The sequence below is a fragment of the Alternaria novae-zelandiae genome (assembly GCF_023758075.1).
Source record: "Alternaria novae-zelandiae strain BMP 2774 chromosome Unknown scaffold_13, whole genome shotgun sequence".
Lineage (NCBI taxonomy): Eukaryota > Fungi > Ascomycota > Dothideomycetes > Pleosporales > Pleosporaceae > Alternaria > Alternaria novae-zelandiae.
The window spans coordinates 847,354-872,784 of NW_026056973.1; the positions used below are offsets into that span (position 1 = coordinate 847,354).

Consider the following 25,431-nt stretch of genomic DNA (forward strand, 5'->3'; position numbering starts at 1 on the left):
TTCCCCAACTGTAGTCGTCCCATTTCCTCCCTGCCCACTAATCCCCTCTCCAACCGCCATAGGCATAATCATCACCTCCCCCAACCCCCCACCTGGTTGCCGCACAACAACACCCTCAGCACCTGCGCCGTCACCGCCCCAAAACCCCGTTGTACGCCCTTCAATCAGCAACTTCGATTCCTTCTCGTTCTGGATCAGCGAGCAGCACGTGCAAAACCACGTCTTGAGTATATCGGCAACACAAGTGCCGCCGAGGTCGCCTAGTTTGCGGATCCGATAGGTTTGCCATGCGAAGGGGACGCAGACGAGGAAGCCGTGGGCGAGCGGGGTGCAGCAGAGGAACGAGTAGCCGTAGGCTATGCACTGTTCCCGGTAGTGTCAGTCAGAGATCTGAGAAGGAAGTATGCGGTGGGATAATGTGGGACGCTAATCGAAGCTGGATGGAACTTTGTCAGGGAGGGAAATGGCGTACCGGCACGTTGACAATCTCATAGCCACTCATGTCGCCATTGTAGTGAAGACGATGCCACGTCTTTCCGCAAGTGACGCAAGGACAGAAGAACGTGACGATACCTACGCTACTTGTTAGTCCATCTTTCTCGTCATCCCCATCCTCATACCAACAAGTGTGGAAAGACTTACATAAGGGCAGCGGATTCAAGCAATCCTAGAGACTTGTGTTCCACGGCTTGGTACGACGCAAATCTGCTTCGATCTCTTCTCTCGCTAACGCAGTCCAGTCTGATATCTGGGAGCCGCACCATCGTCCCCATCGTGAGATGGTGTCACGGGTCTTTTGGAGGGACGGGTGTCCTGTGAGGCGGTCTGGCATTGTGGTATGATGGGCCGACTTCCTGAAAGCGAGTTGATCTCAGCACGGTGTCTAGGGTGAGAGAAAATGATGTATTCGATGCCGAGTATGCTGATGCTATGTGGGAGGGTGCGCGAAGAATAGAGTGGATGGTGTGGCGCAGATGATGTCTGGGAAGGCAAGAGAAGTAGACGCGTGAGCGACTGATATGGACCTCAACTCGCCGGGTAAGGACGATAGAGCCAGGAATCAGGTGGGAGGCGGTGGCGACTAAGAAACAGTCTCCGTCAACTAGTGAAGTCTCAATGATTCACGGTTACCGCGTTGGCAATGTATAGCGGGACATGCACAGCAGTTCTAGTTAAGATGATGAAGTGATATAATGTTCTGGAGACAGCCACGCCAAGTTGAGGGACGGTAAGATGCCACGTAATGTCACATTATGATAAATGTGAAGCAACTGAGGAGAAATATATGCAAGTATCAAATCGCATGCATTGTATAGGCCACGCATATTGGCAGCGCATACTAGTCTATGTAACTAATCATTTGCTCGAAACTATACTTTTATCAGATTCCTTCCACCCAAGTCACGGGGTCAGGTCCGCATATGCGCATGCAAACCAAAACGAGCATTTAAATCCCACCGCCGAGCTGGCCTTGGAAAGACAGCCACCATGATGGTTACCACAAAGAACCGGGGGTATCTTCCTTCGTACAAAGGTTGGGTCGTGGCTAGACCTTCATGAACGCCATCTATGCAGTAAACTTTTCCGTCGTCCAAAACAGGGTCATGCTGCTACTCTCCGCGTGTGGAGAGACCGAGAGACGCAAGGACGACGAGAAAGACGTTGTCGTCGAGGGGTATGACCGGGAAAAAAGGAACCGCTTTTGTCGTAAGATAAGGAAATGCTCAGAGAGGTCATCCGCGTGTGGAAGACTCGGAAAGCGAGAATCTATAGCTCCCCAAGCAGCATGCTTGCAGAAGAGCGAAGTCGTGAAATGTTCGTAATGCATGCCTTTGCGAGAAAGACGAGGGTCCTGCCATCTATGTTCGAGCTCGACAAGAGTGCGTCGAAGGGTATCGTATGCGAGAAGAGCTCGAAAACAGGCAGATCCGCAAAAAAACAGTCGCTGTCTATATGCTGATTGGGGTATGAGATTCCAGATTTCCGCATCGATCCGCGGTAACCGGGAAAGATTCGCAGAAAACATTCGCAAGTGAAGGAAATCGAAAGCAAGCCATCGGTAGCGGCGACACGAAGGCCCAGGGTATCGTAGAGAAGAAAATGTGTCCCGGGCTGGCTATATCGTGAAGCGGTGCGTTGCACGTTTACCACCAAGAATTGCCGCCAGGGCCGGATGGGTTGCCGTAGCCTCCACCAAAGCCGCCGCCGCCACCACCGTAGCCGCCGGGAGCTGGAGGAGCGTAGCCACCGCCGGGAGCACCGCCGAAGCCACCTCCATAGCCACCTTGAGGAGCACCTCCCCACTGGCCACCGCCACCGCCACCGAAACCACCACCGCCCATGCGACGAACGTCACGGGTAGCAGCGTTGCCACGGCCACGGCCGCCTCCACGGCCACCACGACCTCCACCGAAGCCGGAGCCCTCGCGAGCAATGGACTCGAGGAAGCTAGGGACCTCTTGGTTGGCCTCTTTCAACAGGTCAAGGAGATCGCGTACGACTCCGCGATTGCCGCGGTTGAAGAAAGCAGTGGCAATACCAGTGTTTCCAGCTCGTCCAGTACGACCGATTCGATGAACATAATCGTCAATGTCGGTGGGAAGGTCATAGTTGACTACGTGAGTCTGGGGAAAAATCAGTAAATGTCAGGAAGTGAGGAGTAGGGTGATACGTACAACGTTCGGAATATCCAGGCCGATAAGACAGTTAGCTGAGTGTTCATCGAAGTTCATAAAGTAATAGAAGCTGTAAAAGCAATAAAAGAAAAGAAGCGGAGGCGGGAGGGAATCAAAGGGGGGAAGAAGGGAGCCAAAAAGGGGTTTTCCGGTAGAGGGTAGTGAGGTTAGGTGAGCGCAGGGCTCAAACCTAGGGTCCTCAGCTGCTTTGCGTGTCGAGGGCCATTCAGATGTGTGGTGAGGCGACCGGCGGTCGACAGGTTCTTGTTGCAAGTGTTGCAGCGGAAGCGACCACTACGAACAGCATTCTGAGAACCACCCCGACCATTGGTTTGGGGGCCCTGTCCAGCTGCCTTGCGTAGATGAATGGGGAGTGTCTGATGTTCGCGGAGCTTGGCAGGTGAACGAAAGTCGAGGTTGCAGACATTGCATTTGTTTGCCTGTGATGCCAGCTGCTGCAGACCGTAGCGTAGCGTGTTGGCCTTGTGAACGCCCTCACCCTTGTTGGCAACGTACATGCGGCTCTTGGCCTGCTTGTACTCCAAATCGAGGTCGTCGGCTTGCTCAGGGGTGAGACCCTCGTACCGTTGGTCTTCATCAGCACCCTGCCACCCTCCTTCGTTGATGGAGAAGTGGGTGCAAGCACCGTCGTAGGTAAGGGTATCGACGGGCCAAGGACATAGAAGTGGCATAGAGTAGTCTTTCTTTGAAAGCATCATCCAGAAGACCAGGCTGAAGACAGCTTCAAGGACGAGGAAGAGACCACGGGTCAGGAACCGAAAGTAAGGGCGGGGCAGGGGTGTCGTGACGAGATACCCCTTATGAGTAATGACCCAACCGTCGCATAGAGCTTTCTCGACGGTGCGGGAAATCTGGTCGGAGAAGATACCGCGTGTGCGGGCGTCGTATGTCTTCATCCGTCGATCAGCACCTTCAATTGAATCGGTGCCGCTACCGCAGTAGGTCTTCGGACGGTAGCCGGCACGTTCCATGACCAGGACGTAGACAGCCCACACTTTCCCATTTGGAATGGTGAGGGTCTTGAAGTAGTCAATGGTGGGGGCGGTGGGAGACCGGATGACAGCCATGAGACCAGCAGCGAAGGTGAGCGGGGCAGAGGTTGTGACCATCTTGAGTGACAGCTCTGTCGGAAAGGTCTTCTCAAACATGCTTGATTTCATCGAGCGAGACGTTCGGGATAGTAGAGCCCACGCCAGCCACAGCATCAGCACCAACATGTCTGAGGTGTCCGGCAACATGATGGTAATGCAGCCTGTAATGCACCGTGCAATATACCGATGGACACCGTCCAAACCGACACTGTCGATTCTGTGGTGCGGCGGGAAAGTGAGTGCTGATAGCACACAGGAACGGCAGGTGCGACGAGGTGAAGTCGAACGACAGTGAGGTGCGAAGATGTAGTCGTCGAACGACAGTAAGGTGCGTTGGTGAACGACAGTGAGGTATGAAGGGAAAGTGTGTAGGAGTGCAGTGCAGGTTGGAAGGATTGAAAAAAGTGAGACGAGGTGTTGTTGACACCCGTCATGGCAGGTGCTGACCATGGTGGTACCTGCCACATAGGAAGGGAAGGAACGAACGAAAAAATTGAAAAAACTACATACCTCGAGCTGCGACAGCAGTGGCGACAAGAATTGGGCAACGTCCAGTTCGGAACATCTCCAGAGCCTTCTCACGCTCGCGCTGAGTGCGGTCACCGTGAATGGAGGTGGCGGGGAAGCCCTGGTTGATGAGGAAGTCGGACAGCGAGTCGGCCATACGCTTCGTCTCGACGAAGATCAGGGTGAGACCAGCACCGTGTGTGTGGAGAATATCAAGGAGAACAGAGCGCTTGTCGCCGTCCTCGACGTACTCAATCTTCTGGGTGATGTTCTCAGAAGTGGAACCGACACGACCGACCGAAAGGAAAATGTAGTCCTTCAAGAAGTCGCGGGCGAGCATCTGAATATCGCGGGGGAAGGTGGCCGAAAACATGAGTGTCTGGCGGGCAGCGGTAGGAGGCATGTCCTCACCCTCAACGATACGGCGAATCTGAGGCTCGAAACCCATGTCCAACATGCGGTCAGCCTCGTCGAGAACGAGGTACTTGATGCTAGCGAGGGAGATACGGCCACGCTCGATCAGGTCAACGAGACGACCGGGGGTAGCAACGAGAAGATCGCAGCCGCGCTCAATCTGGCGAAGCTGAGAGCCAATGTCGGCACCACCGTAGACGACGCAAGGACGGACCCAGGAGCGGTATGCGAACTTGCGGGCTTCGTCGAAGATCTGGGAGACCAACTCACGGGTAGGAGCAAGGACGAGCGAAGTGGGGTAAGCCTTGCGTTGACGTCCGTATCCACCCTGAGCCTGTGCGGGAGGAGGAGAGGGGCCATTCTGGAAGGCCTGGGCGAGAATGGGGAAGAGGAAACCACCAGTCTTTCCGGAACCAGTCTGGGCACAAGCCATGAGATCACGGCCACCCATGACGATGGGGATGGAGTACTTCTGTACAGGAGTGGGAACCTTGTATCCGGAGAGCTCGATGTTGCTCAGCAGGTGGTCATCGAGAGGCGGGTTTGTGAAACGTGTGACGGGTTCGGGGACACCCTGACCAGAGGCCTCGACGGGGATGTCATCGTACTTCTCGAAGTTGATACCGGTCTGTTGCTTGGAAGGGTCGTTGGGCATACCGAAGAGGTCGCGCTCGAGGCGCTGGTTGGGCGGGCCGGGAACGTGCTTGCCGTCCTTCCAGGCACCGTCGCCAGACCCGCGGGCGCCTCCAGAGCCACCGCCGCCGGGCTTGCCGTAGGCGTTGGGGTCAAAGTTACCGCGAGGGGCACCGCCCCATCCACCGCCTGGGGGACCGTCGCGACCGCGGGGAGTGAAGTTGGGTGCGTTGGCCCAGCCACCGGCACCGCCGCCGCCGTTCATCTGAGGGGGAGGACCCTGACTGTCACCAGTTAGCATACCTTCCTGTTTTGTGTCCTGGGTGTTGACTGACCCTCCAGGGCCCCACGCGCTGCCGCCGAGACCGCCGCCGTTCATCATCGGGGGCGGGCCGTCCATGGGTGCAGGGCCTCCGGGACCGCCCTGGGGACGGCCGCGAAGGTGAGGGGGGATGTAGGCAGAACGCTCGCCGTTGAAGCCGTTCTGGGGGTTGTGCTGGGAGTCGTTGATGTTGAGACGACCCATGTCGAGTTGTTCAGCCATGATGGGCGTGGTGGAATCGAGTTGGTTGAGGGTGTGTTTGGCAGTGCAATGTGCAGGGCGCAAATTACAGATGTGCTGGCTTCGGCTGGCTCGGCGGTGAGCGACAGACGAAAAGTAGCAGGTCTAAGTGACGAAACTCGTAACTCGCAGGCGGGTGCCTGAGACTCGTTCTGTCAGGAAAGAAGGGAACGCCTCTGTCCTAAAACGAGAAGTAAAGAAGTGAAGACCAAAAGAAAGGACTTCACAGGAAAAGAGCTTGTAAGGTTGTGCAATACACACAGAGTAGTTTTGGAGGGTGGGTGGTTAGGGAAGAGGGAGACGGCCGCAGGTAAGTTAAAAAAGCGTGTCGGAGAACCCTTCCCGCACTAGTCCCCGTTGGCGCTAGCGCTCCCTCTCAGAGTTCTCAGGCTGTGGCGAGTGGGGAGCGGTGAACGTCACAGATGGAAGCTGTCGTGTGCTGCAGCAGGCTTGCTTTTCATGCGACATGCACTGTGACATGGCCGCAGTTGAATGTAGTGGCGGCCTTTCTAGGTTCTTGTGCAGGCTCCAGGCCATCCTGTGCGACTGTGCCATGGCTTTAGATAACCCAACATTGTCTTCTTTGCTTTTACCCTGGACGTGCCCTGACCGTTGCACATCGTCATCGGCGGGTAATGCAGGGACTGCAAGGACATCGTATCCCCTCTACCCTAGCTAGCGTCTTGACACATTAGAGAGCCATGTTCACCATGTATCAGATCAATGCTCTACTAAAGGAACGTTTCTGCATTTCGTCGTAATCTAGGCCATGCTCTTCTCCTTGAACCCACCCATAATGTTGCTTTGCCCTCCATTTCGCGTTTTCAAGAAGAGCACGCAAATCGCAACGACAGCCCCAATAAAGAAAAGCTTCTGACCGACCGACAAACCATCAGCAGAACCAGCAGCAGCAGCCAGGCCAGGAATTTTGCCCTTGGTGGAGGAGGCCTGGGATACCTCAGCAATGTTGACGATATCGTCGTGAGACGGAGTCGCTGTGATATCGAGTTCGTCGCCAGGAATGGCTGGTTCAGCATGACCGTATAAATCTTGAAGAAAAAGGTACAACTATCAGCAGCTCTCCAACCTGAGGGGTCGACTCAATAGCAAAGAATGCGTACTGATGTCTAGAGTTCCGCGTGAATACCTTCCTCTGGCACCTCGAGCTCTCCGCTCTTGGCGATCTTGACAGTCTGGACCGGCTTGTCTCCAGCACCCTTCTTCACGTTCTCAATCTTCTCCACGACCTCGTAGCCCTCGAGGACCTCTCCGAACACGACGTGGCGGCCATCGAGCCAGCTGGTGATGACGGTGGTGATGAAGAACTGAGAGCCTAGGATAGTCAGTGCATGCTGCAGGGAGTGAAAGGGAAGGGTACTCACCGTTGGTATCTTTGCCAGCATTGGCCATGCTGAGGAGACCCTTCCGGGTGTGCTTGAGCTTGAAGTTCTCGTCGGGGAACTTCTCTCCATATATGCTCTTACCTCCTGTACCATCGCCTTTGGTAAAGTCTAGCCGTTGATCAGCATTGTGAATCCTAGACCCGGGCATGAGTCGGACTTACCACCACCCTGGATCATGAAGTTGTTGATAACGCGGTGGAAAGTAGAGCCTTCGTAACCGAATCCCTTCTCGCCAGTAGCGAGAGCGCTGTAGTCTATGTTAGCCCCCCGAGCTATGCGTAGACTTGTATCCGTTCGTACCGGAAGTTCTCAGTGGTCTTGGGAACGGTCTTGCCGTAGAGACCGATGGTGATGCGGCCTAGCTCTTCATCGCCGTGGGTAACGTCGAAGTAGACCTGGATCTAGTCAGCAAGTCCGGCTGCATCCGATTGAAAGCTATACACACCTTGTGAGTGATCTTTGGACCCTTTGCAGCCTCGGTGCTCTGAGCAAAGAAGACGAAAGTGATCGAGAGGATCAAGAGGAGCGAAATGACAGCTCTCTGGATGGTAGCCATGGTGCCTGATTGTGTCGGGAAACAATCGAGGGAAGTCGCAAGGTTAAGTAGTTTGGACAGCCCCCTGCGGAATGCGATGGTGGAGGAGGTGTTGAAACGTTGCGTTTTACCTAGGTAGAGCCATTGCCCGCACTGTCGCACTAGCGCCGGCTGGGTCTAGCGGGAAACGGAAGTCTGGAGTTCGAGATCAGACACGACAATTGACACTCCAACACGCGAACTCGCTGTCGGAACGCTGACCCGCCATGGTACGCGACTGGAACGCCCATTTCCCCTTGCGCGCGTCTTACTGACGGTTTAGGTGTTCATCAACGGCTTCAGCTTCACGGAAGCGACGCTCGTGAAGCGATCCCTCGAATCTTTCTTTGGCATCGGGCCCTCGGTCTCGCAGCGCATTATGGCGAAATTCTACATCCACCCGTGGGCGAAAGTCGGCAGCTTGAAAAACGCCACCGTCATGGATCTGACCGCGGAACTGGCCAACATGAAGATTGAGAACGATTTACGGCGGCAAGTGCAGGACGACATCCGGAGATTGAGGGATATGGGCACATATCGTGGAAGGAGACACGCTATGGGCTTGCCCGTGAGGGGCCAGAAGACAAGGACACAGGTAGGTTTGGCCCTAGGAGAGTGGCTGTGGTCTTGGTGGGTCAATGGGCTAACAATCGCAGATTGCTACTGCGCGACGGTTGAACAAGATGGAGCGAGGCGGTAGTGGAAGAGTGGGGCTGTAAGGAGTACGAAAGCCTACGAGTGTATTATACTGTATGGTGCGCAGGCATAGACCCGTGTCTACAAGACGCAGTTAGAAGGAAAACATGGATTAACGACACAACTACATTGAGTATATCGGACGCTTTTTCTTAGTATATCCATTGGAGGTGAGCCGATGCTTCGACAGTGTTACAACGGAGTCCAGCAATGCGGAGCCTTGTCTCACTGTCTCTGCATCGAAAACGCGATCTGTGATTCAGAGACAGTGTAGTTGTGCAGACCTTCACCCGGCCTCAAACTCTTCTTTGCAGATGAAGTCCATTAGTGCAACTCATTTGGAAGTTGACAAGTCGAACTGATCGCTACCCCAGTTGCCCAGCATCGGATACGAAGCTGTCAAGGTCAGTGTGAAGGATGTCAGGATCGATAGATAAATTACACCTAAGATTTTGTATAACAGAGTAGCAGCTGCTTGGTGACAGCCAGGTGTCTTGTAGCTATGGGAATTAACAATCTGAATATTGAAGCACATGTCTGTTTTGGGTCCGGTCATCCTGACATGGATCAAAAGCTGTGGGGAATGTGAAAATGCTCGCGAATTCGCTTGACAACTCGGGACTCGAGTTCAATGGACAGTATGCCACTCAACACACGGTTTCGTAATGCTGATTGACGGCTGCTCACTGTCTCGAACAGTACGTTATGAAGCAAGTGGTTTGCAAACGCCGAGGCAATAATGACGATATTATCTTCCATGATAGCTATTTTCGAAAGTTATTCAAGCGCCCACATTGTTCCCTGCTCAGAAACTGGCTTTGACTTTGCGTTCGCTCGGTACGCATTGCCTCCCGTGAATTAGCCTCGAACGCTACACCATGCGGTTTCTTCTTCTTGGACAGGCAGAACCCGTCCATGTTCTCACTGTATCTGCGTGCATCGCTTTCCTCGTAATTTCCAAAGCAACATACCTGTGGATGTACGCAGATGTAGCGAATGGGAACTGGAACGTCTTGAGCATGATGGTAGGCGTTTGTTCATTGAGCAAGGGTTCTCCATACTAGGTTTACCCACGCAGTAGCTGTCCCATGGCGCAAACCATCACAAGGTTCCGATGAGGCGTTATTGGCCTCCATCTTGGCGCCACTTCACTCTCCGATCTATACTTCCTCCACATTTGATGGCGGGAACTGTAGGTCCAGGCGGCGGTTAGCAGTCGAACGGGAGCTTACATTCCGGACGGAGCTCTCACAGGTATGCGCATGCATTGATGAAAGACTACCACTTGCAAATGAGGATAGCTTTCCTTTCACGGTGAGTTCCGCATGTTACCAGAGATGTAATGTCCGCGCTCCTGTTGATGCAGTCTTGTCAATTTAGACGTTGGTGATTTGTCCTGTTCAACGCAGCAAAGCTCGTATTTGCAATCACGAAGATCATAATACTTCGGTGTTGCCCCTCGGAGCTGGATATGCGATGTATAATTAGACGTGAGAGAGGCTTGCGGCTTGACCCAACTCGCATGGAAACATCTGTTCCGAGTTATGCTTGCCATGTCTTTGGGGTAGCGTCTGCCTCAGGTTCACCCTGCATCTGTGGAGGGAATGCGTGCGGTCGAAGGATGTGGGTGCTGGACCATCAAGGAGGCTGTTCATGCCGCATCTTTACTCGCCCGAGTGATGATGTCCGCTGCAATGTCGCACCTCATTTCCACGGCTTGCGGTGGGTACCAGCGCAGAGACAGAAAAAACAAAAGACGTTTCTCGGCCTCAATCATCCAAATTACCCCTGACAGAGCATTGCAAAGAGGAATTATTAGTCTGGGCCTTGGGTTCGTTGCGCAGCCTAGGTGCAGCTCGTGATCACCATGTGGCGACGGTTACGGTCTAGTCGTGGAACTATCAGCGGCTCCCTGCAGTACACTTCGCTTGACGGCGGATGAGTTTCAGATGTAATCGCAGGTCGGTAGGAATCGTATGATTCTGATATGCGTTCCAAGCGGCATGTATCGGCCGTCAGCATACTCGAGCATTCAGCCGCGGTGCAGAGCGGATGGTTGGGCACTCATGGTGATGGACGGCATGCGGTGGTTGTCTCTGAGAGTTCGGAGCTGCATCTACGAGTGCCAAGTGATCGACGGATCTAGCCCCGATTCGGCCTGGCAAATCCTTCGTGCTGCAGCGACCCAGCAGCCCTTCAACTCGAACGCCTCCGTGCGCAAGAGACATTATTACCACGACCATCCAATCGACGGCCAGACGGCCAGACGGCTGGCGGAGTTGCTCTCGAGTCTGCCATGAGTCGCAGATTATCGCGCCGCCGAATCAATACACTCTCTGGACTCGCATGCCAAATCATCTGGGCTGTAGCCAATAGGTGGGCATTTCGCACCTTTTGGCTTGTCAGGCTGTTGTCAGCTTGCCTGCGGGCACCAGCGACAGCAGACCACGCGCACATCTCGTTCTGCACAAGAGGGGCGGTGGATGGTGGCTCGTAGTTGATTACGGCTAGCAAGCCACAGGTGTGCGCCAATGGAAAAGCCAAAGTAGCTTTCTGGCGCCTACGCGGGCATGTGGTCGACGGGGATGCAGACGGGTTTGGGCACATCTAAAACGTGAGGGGACGCAGCCATCAAGGCGTGCGGAGGCGATGATGGAGACGACGGCCTACAGGGCTCGCTTCTGCTGCAGGAACCAGGCTTGACTTTGGCCCGGCTCCTACAAGGGCGGTTATGGCGCCGAATGAGAAGCCGGCAGGCGACAAGCCCAAATCTCTTCTGTTCCGGCTGCTCCTTCTGACGGAGACTTGTCTCAAGCTGCGCGGGACGCCAGATGCTGACGAGACTGCTGAGCGTGGCAGCTTTGGATTCACCAGACACTCAGAGCGTCGCCGAAACACTAATCCCCACTGGCCGTCTGCTATACCGTCGACCAGATATCCCGGTCGTCCGCTAGCCCGTTTGAGCCTTGGACATGGCGGCGACGAATACAGACATGCACATGCTCCAGGAAAGGACGGCGGCACATCACATCGCTCAGCACCAGCCGCCGTCGCCCTTGCACTCTCTCTCCGCGCCGTCGCTCGCGGACAGTATTCGCAGCCTTCGCGACGACTCGACGCGCTCGCACAACGTGCCGGCCACGGCGGACGAGCAACACCCGCCCCGAGCACGTCGCAAACCCGTCCCAAGCCCGCTGTATTCGACTGGTAATAGCGGCCCCCCGTGCCAGCAGCCGGGCTACCGCGACTCACCACGCCTCGACGAACCGCGCAGTCCGCGCGAGAAGCTCGACGCATTGCTGGCGGAGGAGCAGCAGCATACCTCGCCCATTCGCCCAACCCAGCCAGCGCACCCGCCTACACCACCCACCGTCCCCACCCCGAGCTTCGCGCAGCCGTCGCGGCCGTCTGCGTATGCCAGACTCCGCCAGCTGTCGTCTCCCACGCTGTCTTCGGCTGGCATTTCCCCGCCAGCCTCGCCCGTCACCATGCCTCCACCATCACGCCCGAACCGGCCAGACACGAGGCCGACGGTGCCAGTCCGCAACCCCTCGATAGACTCGGCCGCATCCTCGCTGTCGTCGACGGCCTCGCAGAACCGCCCGCCCGCCAGCCATGCGCCCCGGCCGTCGCAGGACACGAGCACCGCCAACCCCCCAGACATGGCCAGTCTGATGGCCGCTGCAGGCTCACCCGAGGCCGCCATGCTGGCCCTGTGGAAGGACAAGCAGAACACGTCCAGCCACAACGCGCAGCTCTGGCGGCTGGTGGAGAAGCAACGGTCCATGATCATCGGGCTCCAGAAAGACCTCGAGCGCGCACTGAAGGACAAGGACCGCTACCGCAGAAAGTTCAAGGAGTACGCTGAGCAGCTGCCACCCGGCCCCGGCTCGCTGCAAAAGTCCGACACGTTCGACTCGGTCGTGGAACGCGAGACCAGCCAGTCGCCAGCCCTCGGTGAGCAACCTGGTGACGCCGCTCGGCCCAGCGACACCAAAGCCACCGAGCACAAGACATCGCCCCTGACGCAAGAGCACCCCGCACCGCATCTCATCCCAGACTCACAGCTAGCGACGTCGCCGTCTCATTCCACGGCATCCAACATCTCGTCAGCCGTAAACTCACCTACAGACTACTCCGTGCAACCCCTTAGCCTTGGTAGCAGGGGCCTCGGCCTCGACTCTACATTGCTGCAGCCCGGCGATGCTGCTCAACCCCCAGCGCAAGCCCCGAAGCCAGCCACTCCTCCCCAGAACACCTCAGACGTGACGCTCGTCCCGGGCAGCTCACAGCTCCAGCCTCCGCAGATATCGCTGATCCAAGCTACGCCTGTCGTCGGCGGCGATGGCTTTGAATCACCCCCAAGAAAGACTCCGCAGCCTCTGCGAAAGGCACCGCCAGCTCCACTCAACCTGTCGAAACCCACAACGACCAGCGCACATCTCCACCGGGCCGTGCATGGCGACGATGTCGACTCTGATTACGACGATATACTGGAGGTGGATGAGATACCTGTCGTGGAGCTGCGAGGAAGGAGAAAGACTCGAGAGGAAGATGACAGGGTCCGTGAGGCCATGTATTCGAAAGATGAGGAAGCTCGAAGCAAGTCGAAGAAGAAGAAAAGCGAAAGCAAGAGCAAACAAGCGACGCCTTCTGAAACACCAGCAGGCGATCAGCCTCAGGCGGTCCCGGTTCCCCTTTCGCCGCGTCAGTTCAATGCGCTGCAATCGGGCCTTCCACTCTCTCCCCGTCACCCGCCAGCCAACTCTCTGAATGCTCTTCTTAGTCCTGCAAACTCCGATAGTTCTATGATGGCTAACCGGAGCGTCGCATCCCCACTCATGAGTCCAGGTCTACCTTCCAGCCCCCGACCCACGGACAGGCCACTCGGATCGCCGTTACCCAGAAATCCTAAGCAGTCCATCGCATCACCACCCATGTCGCCGACTACCACGCACCAGTCGGCTGCTCGGGCAATGCAGCAACAAGTTCCATTCCCACCAAACACACCTCAGTCGTATCAGTCACCCCCAGTCAACCAAAATCAGCAGCCTAACCAGCTACGCAAAGAGGCGTCGACGGGCCTTTTGACTGTACCAGGTGCACAGCCCAGTCCAGAATCACCATCGAGCAGCCCTACCCTCAACGATGTTCCGGATGCAGAACACGTCTACCGCGGACTCGTGTCAGACCAGTACCCCGGACTCTTGCTGCCCCCGAATGCACTGCCCTCCATTCAAGTAAAGGTCTTCTCGTCTCGCCTTCGGCCATCACGTATGAGCATGCTCGCCCCCAAGCCGCAGGAGGAGGACCCTGTCTTTATTCTTGCCGTCTACGCCCGCTCTGATAACAAACAGCTGTGGCGTGTGGAAAAGACCATTGCTACGCTGCCTTCTCTAGACTCTCAGCTGAGGTCTTTGTGCGACTTTCAGGGACGACTTCCAGACCGTGCTCTCTTCGGAGGACATGCGCCTGCCAAGATTGACGCTCGCCGGGTCGCCCTCAACCAATACTTTGATACTGTCCTGGAAACTCCCATGAACGAGAAGACGGCATTGATTGTCTGTGAATACCTGTCTACTGATGTAATAGGCGCCCAGGCTGGCGATAGACTGGCCCCCGAGCCCACACCAGGTCCGATAGTGTCTGTTCAGAAAACGCAGCGCAAGGAAGGTTACCTCACCAAGCGTGGCAAGAATTTCGGAGGCTGGAAAGCGCGTTTCTTTGTTCTGGATGGCTCAGAGTTCAGGTACTTTGAGGGCGAGGGCGGTGCGCACTTGGGAACGATCAAGCTGCAAAATGCACAGATTGGGAAGCAGTCACAACAGCAGTCAAACCAATCGCCACAACGACGGGACGATTCTGAAGATAACCAATATCGACACGCCTTCCTCATCTTGGAGCCAAAGCGAAAAGATTCGACGAGCTTGGTGCGCCATGTGCTGTGTGCGGAGAACGATGAAGAGCGAGATGCTTGGGTCGAGGCTCTTCTGCAACATGTCGACATACCAGACGAAACTTCGCCAGTCGAGATTCGCGTCCCCTCTGCTACGCGTCTTCAAAAGCAGCAGGCCAGCCAAGATTCGGCACGCTCTCAGCGGAGAGAAAGCCCTGATATGGGAGAGCAGGATCGCTTGCAAGGCCTCAGCTATGACGACACAGTGCAAGCGCAAGCTCCCGTCCGCGGACCCAATCACCGTGATATGATGGTAGAAAAGTCGTCACGGGGGTCGCCCAAGGATTCGTCCTTCCTTCAAGATAATTCAGGTCACTATCCTGCCATCTCAGGACCAAGCAACGGAACCCCCATCAAGGACTCTGAGAGCTGGGGCAGCAAACCAGCGGCAGGACCCACGACCGTCAAAGACAAGAAACGTAGCATATTCGGCTTTAGAGGTCGTGGCGGCTCTTCTGACCTCGCACCAGTCCAGGTCAGCACTCCGCTGCAGCCAGCTGTAGAACATCGCCTGCCTCCGGGCCGCAGTGTGTTTGGTATTCCACTTATGGAAGCTGTGGAGTTTACGCAGCCTGACGGTGTCAACGTGGCGCTGCCAGCTGTCGTCTACAGGTGCTTGGAGTATCTGCGAGCAAAGAAGGCAATCAGCGAAGAGGGCATCTTCCGGCTCAGTGGATCAAATATTGTTATCAAGGGCCTGCGCGATCGGTTCAACAACGAAGGTGACATCAGGTTGCTAGACGGGCAGTACTATGACGTTCACGCCGTCGCATCGCTTCTCAAGCTGTACCTGCGAGAACTGCCGGCCTCTGTCCTAACTCGGGAACTGCATCTTGACTTCCTCAAGGTTCTCGGTAAGTGGTCTATCCGGATGACGTTGATTAGTAGACCATGGGCTGACACATTCTAGATATGGACGAGCGTAGCAAGAAGATCCAGAGCTTTAACGTTCTGGTACACAAGCTACCTAGGCCTAACCTTGAGCTCTTGCGACACATGGCGTCTTTCCTGATTGAGATTGTCGACAATTCCGGGGTGAACAAGATGACCGTGAGGAATGTTGGCATCGTATTTGCTCCGACTCTGAACATTCCGGCCCCGTTGATATCCTTCTTCCTGACTGACTACACGGATATCTTCGGTACTGCTCTCGATGAAGCAAGCTCCCCGATCCACGAGATCCGCAACAACACTTCTCACCTGGGGGACGACGCGATTCGGTCTCCTCGGAGGCAGATGTTCTCAGACCTCCCAACGCCGGCATACAACGAGACGACATTCCAGCAGCGTATGGACCGACCGCCTCAAGGCTATCAAGGGAATAGCGCTCCCAGCTATCCGCCCCCACAGCCCCCGCAGCAGTATCAACAGCAGCAGCAGCAGTACGGCCAACAGCAGCAAGGCCAATACAACGGCTATGATTCGGGATTTATTCCCATGCGACCCAGCTACGATGCGCCAGCCTACGACCAGCCATATCACTCTGGAGAGGGATACGGCAGCTTGAACGGCGCTGTTCAGTCTAGCGGAGCTCGCGAACAGCGGCAACGAAAACGAGAGAGCGGCATGCTTTTGATGAACATGGGCATGGGCATGGGCGGCCAACGCAAGGGCTCGGGTGGATCCAACCCTCCACGCGGAGATGGACGGATGGATGCACGAATGTATTCACAAAACACCAACAACCCTCTAATGGTACGAGAAGAGACGGCGTTCGAGTGAGCAAGCCTTGGCTCGATTCGCGACAGAGACGACACATGACGATGCACCAAGAATTCAGTCTAATTTTTGATTCTTAATTCAGGACCACGGGCCGGATCTTTGGTTACTTGGAAGCGCCGGAGAGGCGGGATTTGGGTTTCCTTTTGCGTGTTGTACGGATATTCAGCGATACCAGGCGTTTGGCGAGATGGAGCAGGCGACTCGCTCGGAGTTGTGTATGCTTTTCGCGTTGCATACCCCCGCCCCTTGCTTGCAGCAGGCCGCTTTCTTTGTTTCGGCGACAGGTTGGCTTCGGCAGTCGCGCGGCGCGTGTTGGAGCTTTCTTTTTGTGCAACTTTTGCTGAGATATCCTGGTTACTTTGATGTATGCGTGGTGCACTGCATTTGCGCAATTGGTTAGGAAATGAATTGAACTCTGCTAGCACCTACTGTGATGGTTGACCATGTTCGTGATGGGATCGCGTTGGCCTAGCGTCCCGAGGTCTGAGCTTGGGCGTGGATGCGCTTTCCGCGCTGAGACGCAGCTTCCCTCTCGGCGATTGACGACTGCGACGCGCCTGCCTGCTTGTTCGAGACGCGCGCTCAGGCGACAGCGGGCCAGCACAGGACTAGTGGAACCAGACACAGAGCACTTGGCCATGGACGACGGAGCGGTTGCCACGGCGCCTCTGCCTGCGCGCCCCGACGAGCCCGACACGAGAAACAGCCTGCGACACATTCTGGCCGCCGACCCCCCGATGGACGACTCCAAGCCCTCGCCCTCGCAGGCCAACACGCCTGTCCCCGATGGGAGCGACGCTGGCGGCGATGGGCCCGACGCCGCCCGCCCCGTCAACGACACGGACCCGGCGAGGCCGTACTACACGGCGACGACGACGACGACGCGCCGCAATGCCAACGGCAGCGTGTCGTCCGTCTACAGCGGCAACAAGATCAAGCACCTGAAGAAGGACGACGGCATCCCGCTGTGGCGCAAGGACATCCAGTTCGACTTCCTCAAGCTCGTCTTCGAGGACGACCGGCCCGTCTTCACCAAGCAGTCGGACAGCACCAGCGGCCACACCTTCGCCGACATCTACCTCGACGCCATGGCCAAGAGCAGCAAGTGCAGCAAGATCCTCAAGGACAAGCTGCTGACGGAGCGCCCGGCTGCCATCAACATGGCCATGGTGTGTCTGCTCGTCAACGTCGGCCGCATGAACACGACGCTCAACTGTAGGCCACCTGCTGTCCCTCCTCGAGCCCCCCTAACCTGCCACAGTCTTCCCCGAGATGCGCGCCCAGCTGCGCACCTACCACTCCATCCCCTCCCTCCAGGCCCACCAAGACCCGAATGCCTACAAGCAGCTGCAGGACGCGCCCCGCCTGAAGTCCATCCTCAAGGGTGCCACCGAGGACCAGGAGCAGCCCAGCACCATCGAGGAGATCATGGCAGCCTCCGTCCCGCGTACCAACCCCGTCAACCTCATCTTCGTCCTGTCGCAATACGCCCCCAAGATCTCAGAGCTGCACTTCTTCCCGCCGCGCGACTTCTTCGACCTCGTCATGCGCTCCAACCTGAGCAGCAAGAGCAGAGCCACGGCCTTCCTCTGGCTCATGTGGTGGTATCTCGAGAGCGACTTCACCAAGGAGGCTGCCGAGAGCAACCCTTTTGGTCCCGGCCAGATGGGTCCGGCCGACGATCCGACTACGGCTGAGTTCCCTATCAAGTGCCCGCCTTTTGACATACTCTCGCCAGAGCAGGAGGCGCTGGAGAACGTCGACTCCATCGAAGAGAAGACTTTCGGTGAGATTAAGCGCAAGGAGAGGACAGCTATATTGGCAAGCGACATGGCGCCCGTCGTGACAGGCCCCAAGCGTACCAACAAGAAGGGTGAGTGCTGCTATCCACCTGTGACTCCGCTCACGTCCGGCTGTAGCTGACCCACCTCTAGGCTTCAACCAAAACCCAGTCTTCTCCATCGCCGCCGATGATGGTGCTTGGACACCTGGACGCGACAGGCAATCGCCTTCCCATGGTATGCTGCTCTCTAGCCTTTGCGGCGACACCGATCTAACAACACCAGGCTCCGCACGAGGACGAGGCAAGCTTGCAAAATCCATCATCGAACGAGACTACCCCTCAGACACTGACCGTACTCGGTCTGCGTCTCCGCCGAACAGCGTCTATAACACAGCCAAGAAGGTGGCTACACCCAACATGCGCATCAATACCCTCCTCAACGAGGACGGACCGGCTTCGTCTCCTGCGCTCAAGGGCCCCGGCCGCGGGAACTGGTCGCGCAATCGCACATCAGGCATAGGCGCCGGAGGAACACCAGCCGCACGTTCTTTCAAGACCAAACTCGACGCTCCACACTCGCAAGATGGCCAGTCCCCCTCCACATCCGCACCCACCTTCAACGGACCACACGGCTTCTACCTCCCGCTCAACGGTTCCGACCCCTCGCACAAACGAACACGTCCCCTTACACAACACCAACTAGCTGTCGAGCAATACAGGAGGCGACGCGTCGACGTCATTCTTGACCGAGGTATTCGCATCGAGTACGCCGCCGCAGCCAAGCGCCGCCGCAAAGCCAACCCCTTTATGCGCAGCTGGATCCGCTGCAAAGGCATGGCCGACGGCTACGACACAGACGAAGAATCGCACGCGCAATTTGCCCAACTTCCCGAATACGAACTCGGCACCAAAACACCCCCGCCCATGCCCTCCGGCCTCGTACCTCTCGACTTTGGCGGCGAAGTCAACGACCATGGCGAGGAGTCGTACTACCGCGCTAAGATGCTAAGCAGAGCCCTGCGTCGCTTGGATCGCTGGGAAGGCGGCAGAAGTGCGCTCAGAGCCCGACCCAAGGGCGAGAGGGGTAGCGGATTGCCAGACGTCCATGACAGACCTGTTTTGGGTAGTGAAGATGAAGATGACGAGGATGATGGCGATGACATGATGGATGTGGATGAGATGGAGAGGAGGGATGCGTTGGAGGATGCTAGTGAGGAAGACAGCGATGATGATGTTGACATGGAGGGCGAGAGAAGATGGGATCCTACTTCACTTCCGCCATTGCCCAGGATGGCTTGACGCGGTGTTGGGCTCAGTTGAGTAGCTGTGAAGTTGTAACTTTGGCATTCTGTCTTGTCTTTTGTAAGGGTCGGGTTTCTTGTGTTTCGATAGGCTGGGTAGCATGGCGTTCATTGCGTGAGACGTGTAGTCGTCTTTATATGGAGATCGGAAAGATTCATTTGCCAGATTATCTGATAATATCGTTCTCATAAAAGACTGGGTGCATAGTAATACCTTGTAATATGGGGGTGGCTTTGTGTTTGTCGGTGTACGCTGATGACTAGACCACCGTGTTGGTACGATTGATACTGATGAATGTTAAAGACACGTAACCTAATAGAGACATTGGACTTTTGCAACCGTATATTACAGTGCAAGGCTGGGCTAAGGTTGGCTAGTTATCGACACCAGATATGTGAACCTTTTAAGCCACATTCCCAACATAACAACACGACTGACATCAACTTGAAGCTTGAATTCGACAACAACTTGCAGCAAGCTGATTCTATAACACTACAACTAAGCCAACAGAAAGTTCAATGGTATCGTCACAAACAATAACACCCTAACGAAGTCATGCCCAAGTCTTGACTACCAGCGGACATCTCCTAGCAAATTATTCCCGCGCACTCCGGCAACAGAAAATCCCTGGCTGCCGCCTCAGATCAGAGCTTTCGCTCGACGACGACGACGAAGACACTGACCAGGAAGACACCGACGGGCGTCCGGGTGCCGAATTGGGTTCTGGTCCCACACCTCCCTAAGGCGCAATTGTATACGCATTGCCATGCTCATTATCCCCACCTGCATTGGCATGGCCATTAGAAGCGAAGTTTGTATGCCCGTTGGCAAGTCCATTCGTGTGTCCGTTCGTCAGCCCCCCGTTCGCATGGCCATTGGTAAGATGGCCATTGAGACCCGTCGCAACAACAACATCCTCGCTATCGTAGTGCAGCCGTAGACTCGTGGGGATGGGACTCTCCTTCGAGCTCGAATCAAGATAATGTCGCATCGTTATGCCGGCGAGTTTGTGCTCCGTGACGGTAAAACGACCCTGTTTGCCCGGTGCGCGCCGCACGTTTGGTAGTTTGAAAACTTCGCGCAGCGTCGCGGCGAGAGACGGGCCTACGAGGCGGGCGCCGAAGCAGAAGTGCAGGCCATGGCCGAGCAGTGTGTACTCCTTGAATGGGCGATGCGGGTCTAGGATCTCCGGGTTGGGAAACGCAACGGGGTCCATGGCGGCTTTGGACGTTGCAATGAGGATCGTGTGGCCCTTTTTGACGGAAACAGGGCCGCGGACGCCGTCGTCGACGGTAATGTCGCGCGTCGCAACGCGAGGTAGACCGGGAACAACACCAACGTGGCGCATGCCTTCGTAAACGAAGCCTTGGAGTTCGCGGTCCGAGGTCGTAGGGTCCATGTGCGATAGCTCGACGATCCTTGCCTTGTACTTTTCGTACCCAGGAGATAGGAACAAGTCGATCAGCAGACTGGCTTGCTGTGTCAGGTTTCCGGCGACGGGCGCTCCCATACCGATGCAGTCACCGACCATGTCTCCGATGGGCAGCTTGGTGTCCGCTAATGCATGGTAGATGCGGTCGGCGTGTGGGCCTACCTCGAAAGCGGAGCCCTTGGCCATCCAGTCGACGAAACCTTCTAGACGTCCAGTTTGCGTCTTAAGATGGGTTTCGAAGATGGATCGGAGAGGGGCTGCGGCTTGCATAGCGCCTGCACGCAGCTTCCATTCGTTATGGGGCATTATGTTGAAGGACTGGTACATGACTGGGCGGAGGTTAGCACCTGTTGCAGATTCAAGAGCGCTAGACTGGTTACTTACATAGTACGAGATACGCTAGGAAAGCTTCGTGGACGGAGAGCAAGCCTCTAGGTTGCTCTTGTGTCTTCAGCGGAAGTGCGAAACGCTCAGCGAGCCAAAGGATTGGCGTGATGTTGGTAACATCACGGACAATGTCGATGCTCATCCTGCCCTTGGCGCCTTTGAGGGAGTTCTTCTTGATGAGATTGCGTACGTTGGTCGTGAAGAACTCGTTGATGTTCTTCTCGAAGCCCTCCTCAAAGAACACCTTGTGCAGAATGTTGGAGCGTTCATCATGCTTCTTCTGCTCGTCCCAGCCGATCATGAAGTCATGTCCAGCAGTACAGTTGCGAATAGCTGCCTGGTACATGACAACGAAACTCTCACGATCCTCGAAGATTTTCTTGCAACCCTCCTGAGTTTGGACGCTGATGATGTCGTAATCGCTGGGAGGGCGTCTGAGGTCGTACTTTTCAAGCACACCATTTCCTTGAAGAATCTCCTTCGCTGCTTTGGGAGTGTAGAAGGGCAGCAGCGCGTAGCTGGAAGTTCCCTTGAATCCACCCGGAAGACCCTGGAAGAGCAGCTTAGGAAACACACCACCGTATGCACCGGGTGTTGTCTCCGCCAGCAAAGCCGCTCCCCATTGCGTAAGGGTGTTACTGTTGAAGTCGTAGCTCAGGAAACGATCACCGCGAACCAATGCGACGGCGTCGTCCAGGATACCTCGACCAGTCGTTTGACCAGGGCAGACACCGCTTCCCGGCATGGCAGGTTTGGTGCACTCAGCCATCAATCCAGGGTAGAGTTCCATGTTCTCCATGTGGCCGTACAACAGCTCGGCTGCTCGTGCTGTCTCTTTATCGGAACACCAATCTTCAAACGTATCGTACGGCTTCAGATTAAGATACCGGCGGAACTCGTTGAGCGTGCAGACATTGAACATCTCACGGGCCTGCAATTGGCCCATGAGGTCAACGACCTTTAGACTGGCTGGGGTACCGTGGGCACCAAAAGCATGGGCAGGCTCCTCGATGCAGTCTTTGATAAGCTCGGAAAGTTGGGCATCGTTGAACCTGCCGTCAGCGCCTCGCTCAAGGCCCCCAAAAGTCCACTCCCAGGGCTTCTTGCTCATCAAGTCATGACCGTATACCTTCATGACTTGGTGGAACATCTCGATTGTCACATCGTCGATGTGGCGGATGTCAGGGAAGACGGAACGGATGATATCTTCCATCCATGTCTCATCCGCGGCACTGAGAGCAGCGTGCCAGTGGTAAAGGACAGCAAACTCCACGGATACATGGCTGCCAGTTCCGCGCTCGACACGTGTGCCGCCTTGCTTGATCTCTTTACCAAGATCAAGAGACCATTCCGAGTTGGCTCGTGGTGTGTTCAAGATGGCAGCGACATAGTCTTTCAATACGACTGAAGCAAAGAAGCCGACGTTAATGTTGCGCGTGATCTGGAATATGTCCTCGTCTTGCCTGAAATCGAGTTAGGCTCATATCGCGTACAGGGACTACGGCAAACTTACCATTTCCTGCCTGCCTCGTCCAGAGTATCCCAGGGCTTGTATTTGCCGTCCTCGTTCACTGACAGCAGCGACTCCGCGACGTGGTTGTGGTTTCTCGAGAACATCAACAGTACTGCGACTACACCAGGGGGCATCATCATGATGCGCTCCGAGGCGATTGAGTCTGGGTAGATCAGGCCATCTTTGTAAGTTCGCACGCGATGTTGCTCCTTCTCCGTATTGCCGTACAGGGTGCTGAGGTCAACATAGCTCGAAGTCTCATTGATCCAAGGATCTGTCCTAGAGGTTTGGAAACATTCGTGTATGACTATGGTTGCGAAGGAGAAGAAGAGGCGATTCAGACCAGACGGGTGCTCGCGGAAAGGACCACTGCGCTTGAGAAGCGCCTCGTATACGTCTTCAACGTCAGGTAAATTTGGCCCTTGAGAAGTTGTCAGTCCTGATTCGCATGGGATGATAGCAACAGGGTACTTACCTTTCGGTTTGGTGGGAGGTACATTTCGCGCATATGGCGAACCTGCCTTGCCCATTTCAGGGTTGTGGGGATTGTTTCCTGAGCCGTCGTGCTTCCGGTATCGTGCCGATGGGCCGGCATGCGTAGGTGTTGGGTGTGGTAAATCATTCCAGAGCATGCTGATGAAACCATCCGACACCTTTGCACTGAGACCGCTGTTCAGAGGAAGACCCTGTAGCATCTGAACTCCCTTCTCGAGGAGAAGTTCTTTGTCGTCCAGAGGCTCACCGGATGCGAGTGTCGTAATGGCATCGAGGGCAAACTTGGCATCCTTAACACCGAGACCTCTAATGTCGCTGACGATGCCAGTCTTCTGGTGGTTCTTCATGCCACTCGACGCTTCCGCTGTTCGGCCATCGCTGGCTTGCGTCGGCTTCCTCCTGATCTTTCCGATCAATGTTTGTATCTGGCTAGGCATGATGAATAAGTGTGTGTATGACCATGTGGAAAAGATGGGAACGGGGAGAATATGAATCCCAGGGCCGGGCGGAGTTCACAAAGTAAGTTCAACGTAGCTTGCTGTTGATCTGGGAGGCGCAATGCTCCCCACGCAGGAGCTTGGCCATGGCAAGCAGCAGCGAGCCAGTTGCGTGGCGACGATCGCTAGCAGCTACGGTGTGTTGATCAGCATATACACTCGGCGAACAGTGTCCTGCGGCTTCCTCAAGGGCGGACGAACCCATGCCTGCATCGGGATGATGTGAGTAGCGTCCGGATCTTGATATCGTCAGACCTCTGATGGCTACAAATGTCCGACTGCTCATTGGTCGTGACTTCCTTTGTGGAGGGTAGTGCCAGACGGGTTTTGCGCTACCTTCGCTAAGAACTGACAGAGGGGTATCGAGCACTGCATGACAAGTCCAAGGAATGATCTGTGAGCGGTCCTCAAGACCCACAGCGTAGTAGCACCATTGGCTCCATGAGGAAACGACTAACTAGACCCACCTGTGACGATCCATGGATGGCCTTTGCGACACTGCGAAAAGTCCAAAAGCAACGTGTAGCCAGGAGGTGGGTACGCCTGCCACGTTTCAGGCTTCAGCGCTTTTGGTTGCCTGGGAGTCGTTGTGGTCTCACTTCGGCTGTCTCCCTATGGGAACGTGTCGAAGATGACGCAACCCTGGCGGTCGATAACATGATAGACAGGAACGGCGACCTGAACTCGCGACCATTCCAAACAGAGACGTGGACAAAAGCCATAGACGAACTATCAAGCGATCGGCATCCCGATTCAGCTTTTTTTTCGGCTGAGTAGTGGAAGGAGACTCTAGCGCTTGCGGCACCGGAATTGACCGACCTTACTTCCCGACGAATGGTCGCGCAGTCATGTGCTAGCAAGTGGACAGACGAGAGTGAGTTTCAGCTGATGTGGTGGCGGTCAACAACAGGAGTGCCAGCTTGCAAATCTCCGAGTAGGGTGCGGTATCAGGCAGGCACTAGCGACGGCGGTCAGTGGTCTACGGCCTGTCCCGAAGCCGTAAGGTTTACTGTCCGGTTCATCCAAGACGCCGGCGGTGGTTGTGGTGACTGGGAGGTGCGATCGATAGTCGAGACGACGGCAATCGAGACGGCTGGTGCACGGGCCGCCTCCCCACAAATGATCGCTGGAAGGGTAGCGTCAACCATCGACGCGACGTGCTTTTCCTGCTCACATGTCGGCGAGCAGACCTACACCAACCTCTCCTCTCTGATCGGCGCGTTCTTGTTGAATGCACTGCTTCCGAGTCCAATTGGATTAGACACCACTGCGATCACGAGTAACGCGCTCAGCATTAGCTCTCGGAGCTTGCCTGCCTGGACTGCGGAGCATCGCGTCCATCGGTTACCACCATATTGCCAGCCGGGATAGTGGCGAAACGGTGGCATTGGCTTACTTGCAGTCGAGGGCCACATGCGTTTCTTTTCTGCGATCAATTGCAGCACGACACGGGACAGGATGCGGTGTATCTGTCGTGCCTTCTGCCAGGCAACGCTCAGATGCTTGAGTGGCTGCCGCATCATCCATGTAGCAACTCAGGGTGGGGGCGTCGTATAGCGCACGGTAGTCAGTTTATCTCAGCTTTCAAAGGTCAATAGTCGCTGTAGGGCGAGCGGCACTTCAGAACGATCAGCGGCTGCTATTAGCGGCGGGACTACTCCCAGCCCACCACCTGCGACATCGACGCGTCGATAGGCGAGCTTTGTTACAAGCCGCATTAGCAATGGCGATCAGTATCTTAATGTGGCTTGATACGCTCGGAAGCTTT

At 55.8% G+C, this 25,431-nt stretch overlaps 6 protein-coding genes across 6 annotated transcripts; 3 read left to right on the forward strand and 3 right to left on the reverse strand.

The window, feature by feature from the left end:
* Positions 1 to 2,144: 2,144 nt before the first annotated feature.
* Positions 2,145 to 5,885, reverse strand: J4E88_006799 (uncharacterized protein; the record flags this gene model as incomplete). The annotated part of the gene is made up of 5 exons (XM_049400421.1): positions 2,145 to 2,624; positions 2,676 to 2,710; positions 2,866 to 3,948; positions 4,298 to 5,625; positions 5,677 to 5,885. 5 exons carry the CDS (start codon positions 5,883 to 5,885, stop codon positions 2,145 to 2,147), a joined length of 3,135 nt encoding a protein of 1,044 aa, XP_049254040.1.
* A 1,145-nt stretch (positions 5,886 to 7,030) lies between these two features.
* CPR2 (Peptidyl-prolyl cis-trans isomerase B) lies at positions 7,031 to 7,862 on the reverse strand (the record flags this gene model as incomplete). The annotated part of the gene is made up of 5 exons (XM_049400422.1): positions 7,031 to 7,236; positions 7,286 to 7,414; positions 7,468 to 7,553; positions 7,607 to 7,701; positions 7,752 to 7,862. 5 exons carry the CDS (start codon positions 7,860 to 7,862, stop codon positions 7,031 to 7,033), a joined length of 627 nt encoding a protein of 208 aa, XP_049254041.1.
* Positions 7,863 to 8,107: 245 nt separating this feature from the next.
* J4E88_006801 (uncharacterized protein) lies at positions 8,108 to 8,599 on the forward strand (the record flags this gene model as incomplete). The annotated part of the gene is made up of 3 exons (XM_049400423.1): positions 8,108 to 8,110; positions 8,164 to 8,475; positions 8,537 to 8,599. 3 exons carry the CDS (start codon positions 8,108 to 8,110, stop codon positions 8,597 to 8,599), a joined length of 378 nt encoding a protein of 125 aa, XP_049254042.1.
* Positions 8,600 to 12,064: 3,465 nt separating this feature from the next.
* J4E88_006802 (uncharacterized protein) lies at positions 12,065 to 16,254 on the forward strand (the record flags this gene model as incomplete). Its single annotated transcript, XM_049400424.1, has 2 exons — positions 12,065 to 15,386; positions 15,443 to 16,254. The coding sequence occupies 2 exons, from the start codon at positions 12,065 to 12,067 to the stop codon at positions 16,252 to 16,254; spliced, it is 4,134 nt and encodes a 1,377-aa protein (XP_049254043.1).
* A 443-nt stretch (positions 16,255 to 16,697) lies between these two features.
* J4E88_006803 (uncharacterized protein) lies at positions 16,698 to 19,336 on the forward strand (the record flags this gene model as incomplete). Its single annotated transcript, XM_049400425.1, has 5 exons — positions 16,698 to 16,703; positions 16,848 to 17,469; positions 17,516 to 18,127; positions 18,189 to 18,272; positions 18,321 to 19,336. 5 exons carry the CDS (start codon positions 16,698 to 16,700, stop codon positions 19,334 to 19,336), a joined length of 2,340 nt encoding a protein of 779 aa, XP_049254044.1.
* A 742-nt stretch (positions 19,337 to 20,078) lies between these two features.
* On the reverse strand, positions 20,079 to 23,603 carry J4E88_006804 (uncharacterized protein; the record flags this gene model as incomplete). The annotated part of the gene is made up of 4 exons (XM_049400426.1): positions 20,079 to 21,100; positions 21,156 to 22,621; positions 22,672 to 23,092; positions 23,147 to 23,603. 4 exons carry the CDS (start codon positions 23,601 to 23,603, stop codon positions 20,079 to 20,081), a joined length of 3,366 nt encoding a protein of 1,121 aa, XP_049254045.1.
* Between the last annotated feature and the right edge of the window lie 1,828 nt (positions 23,604 to 25,431).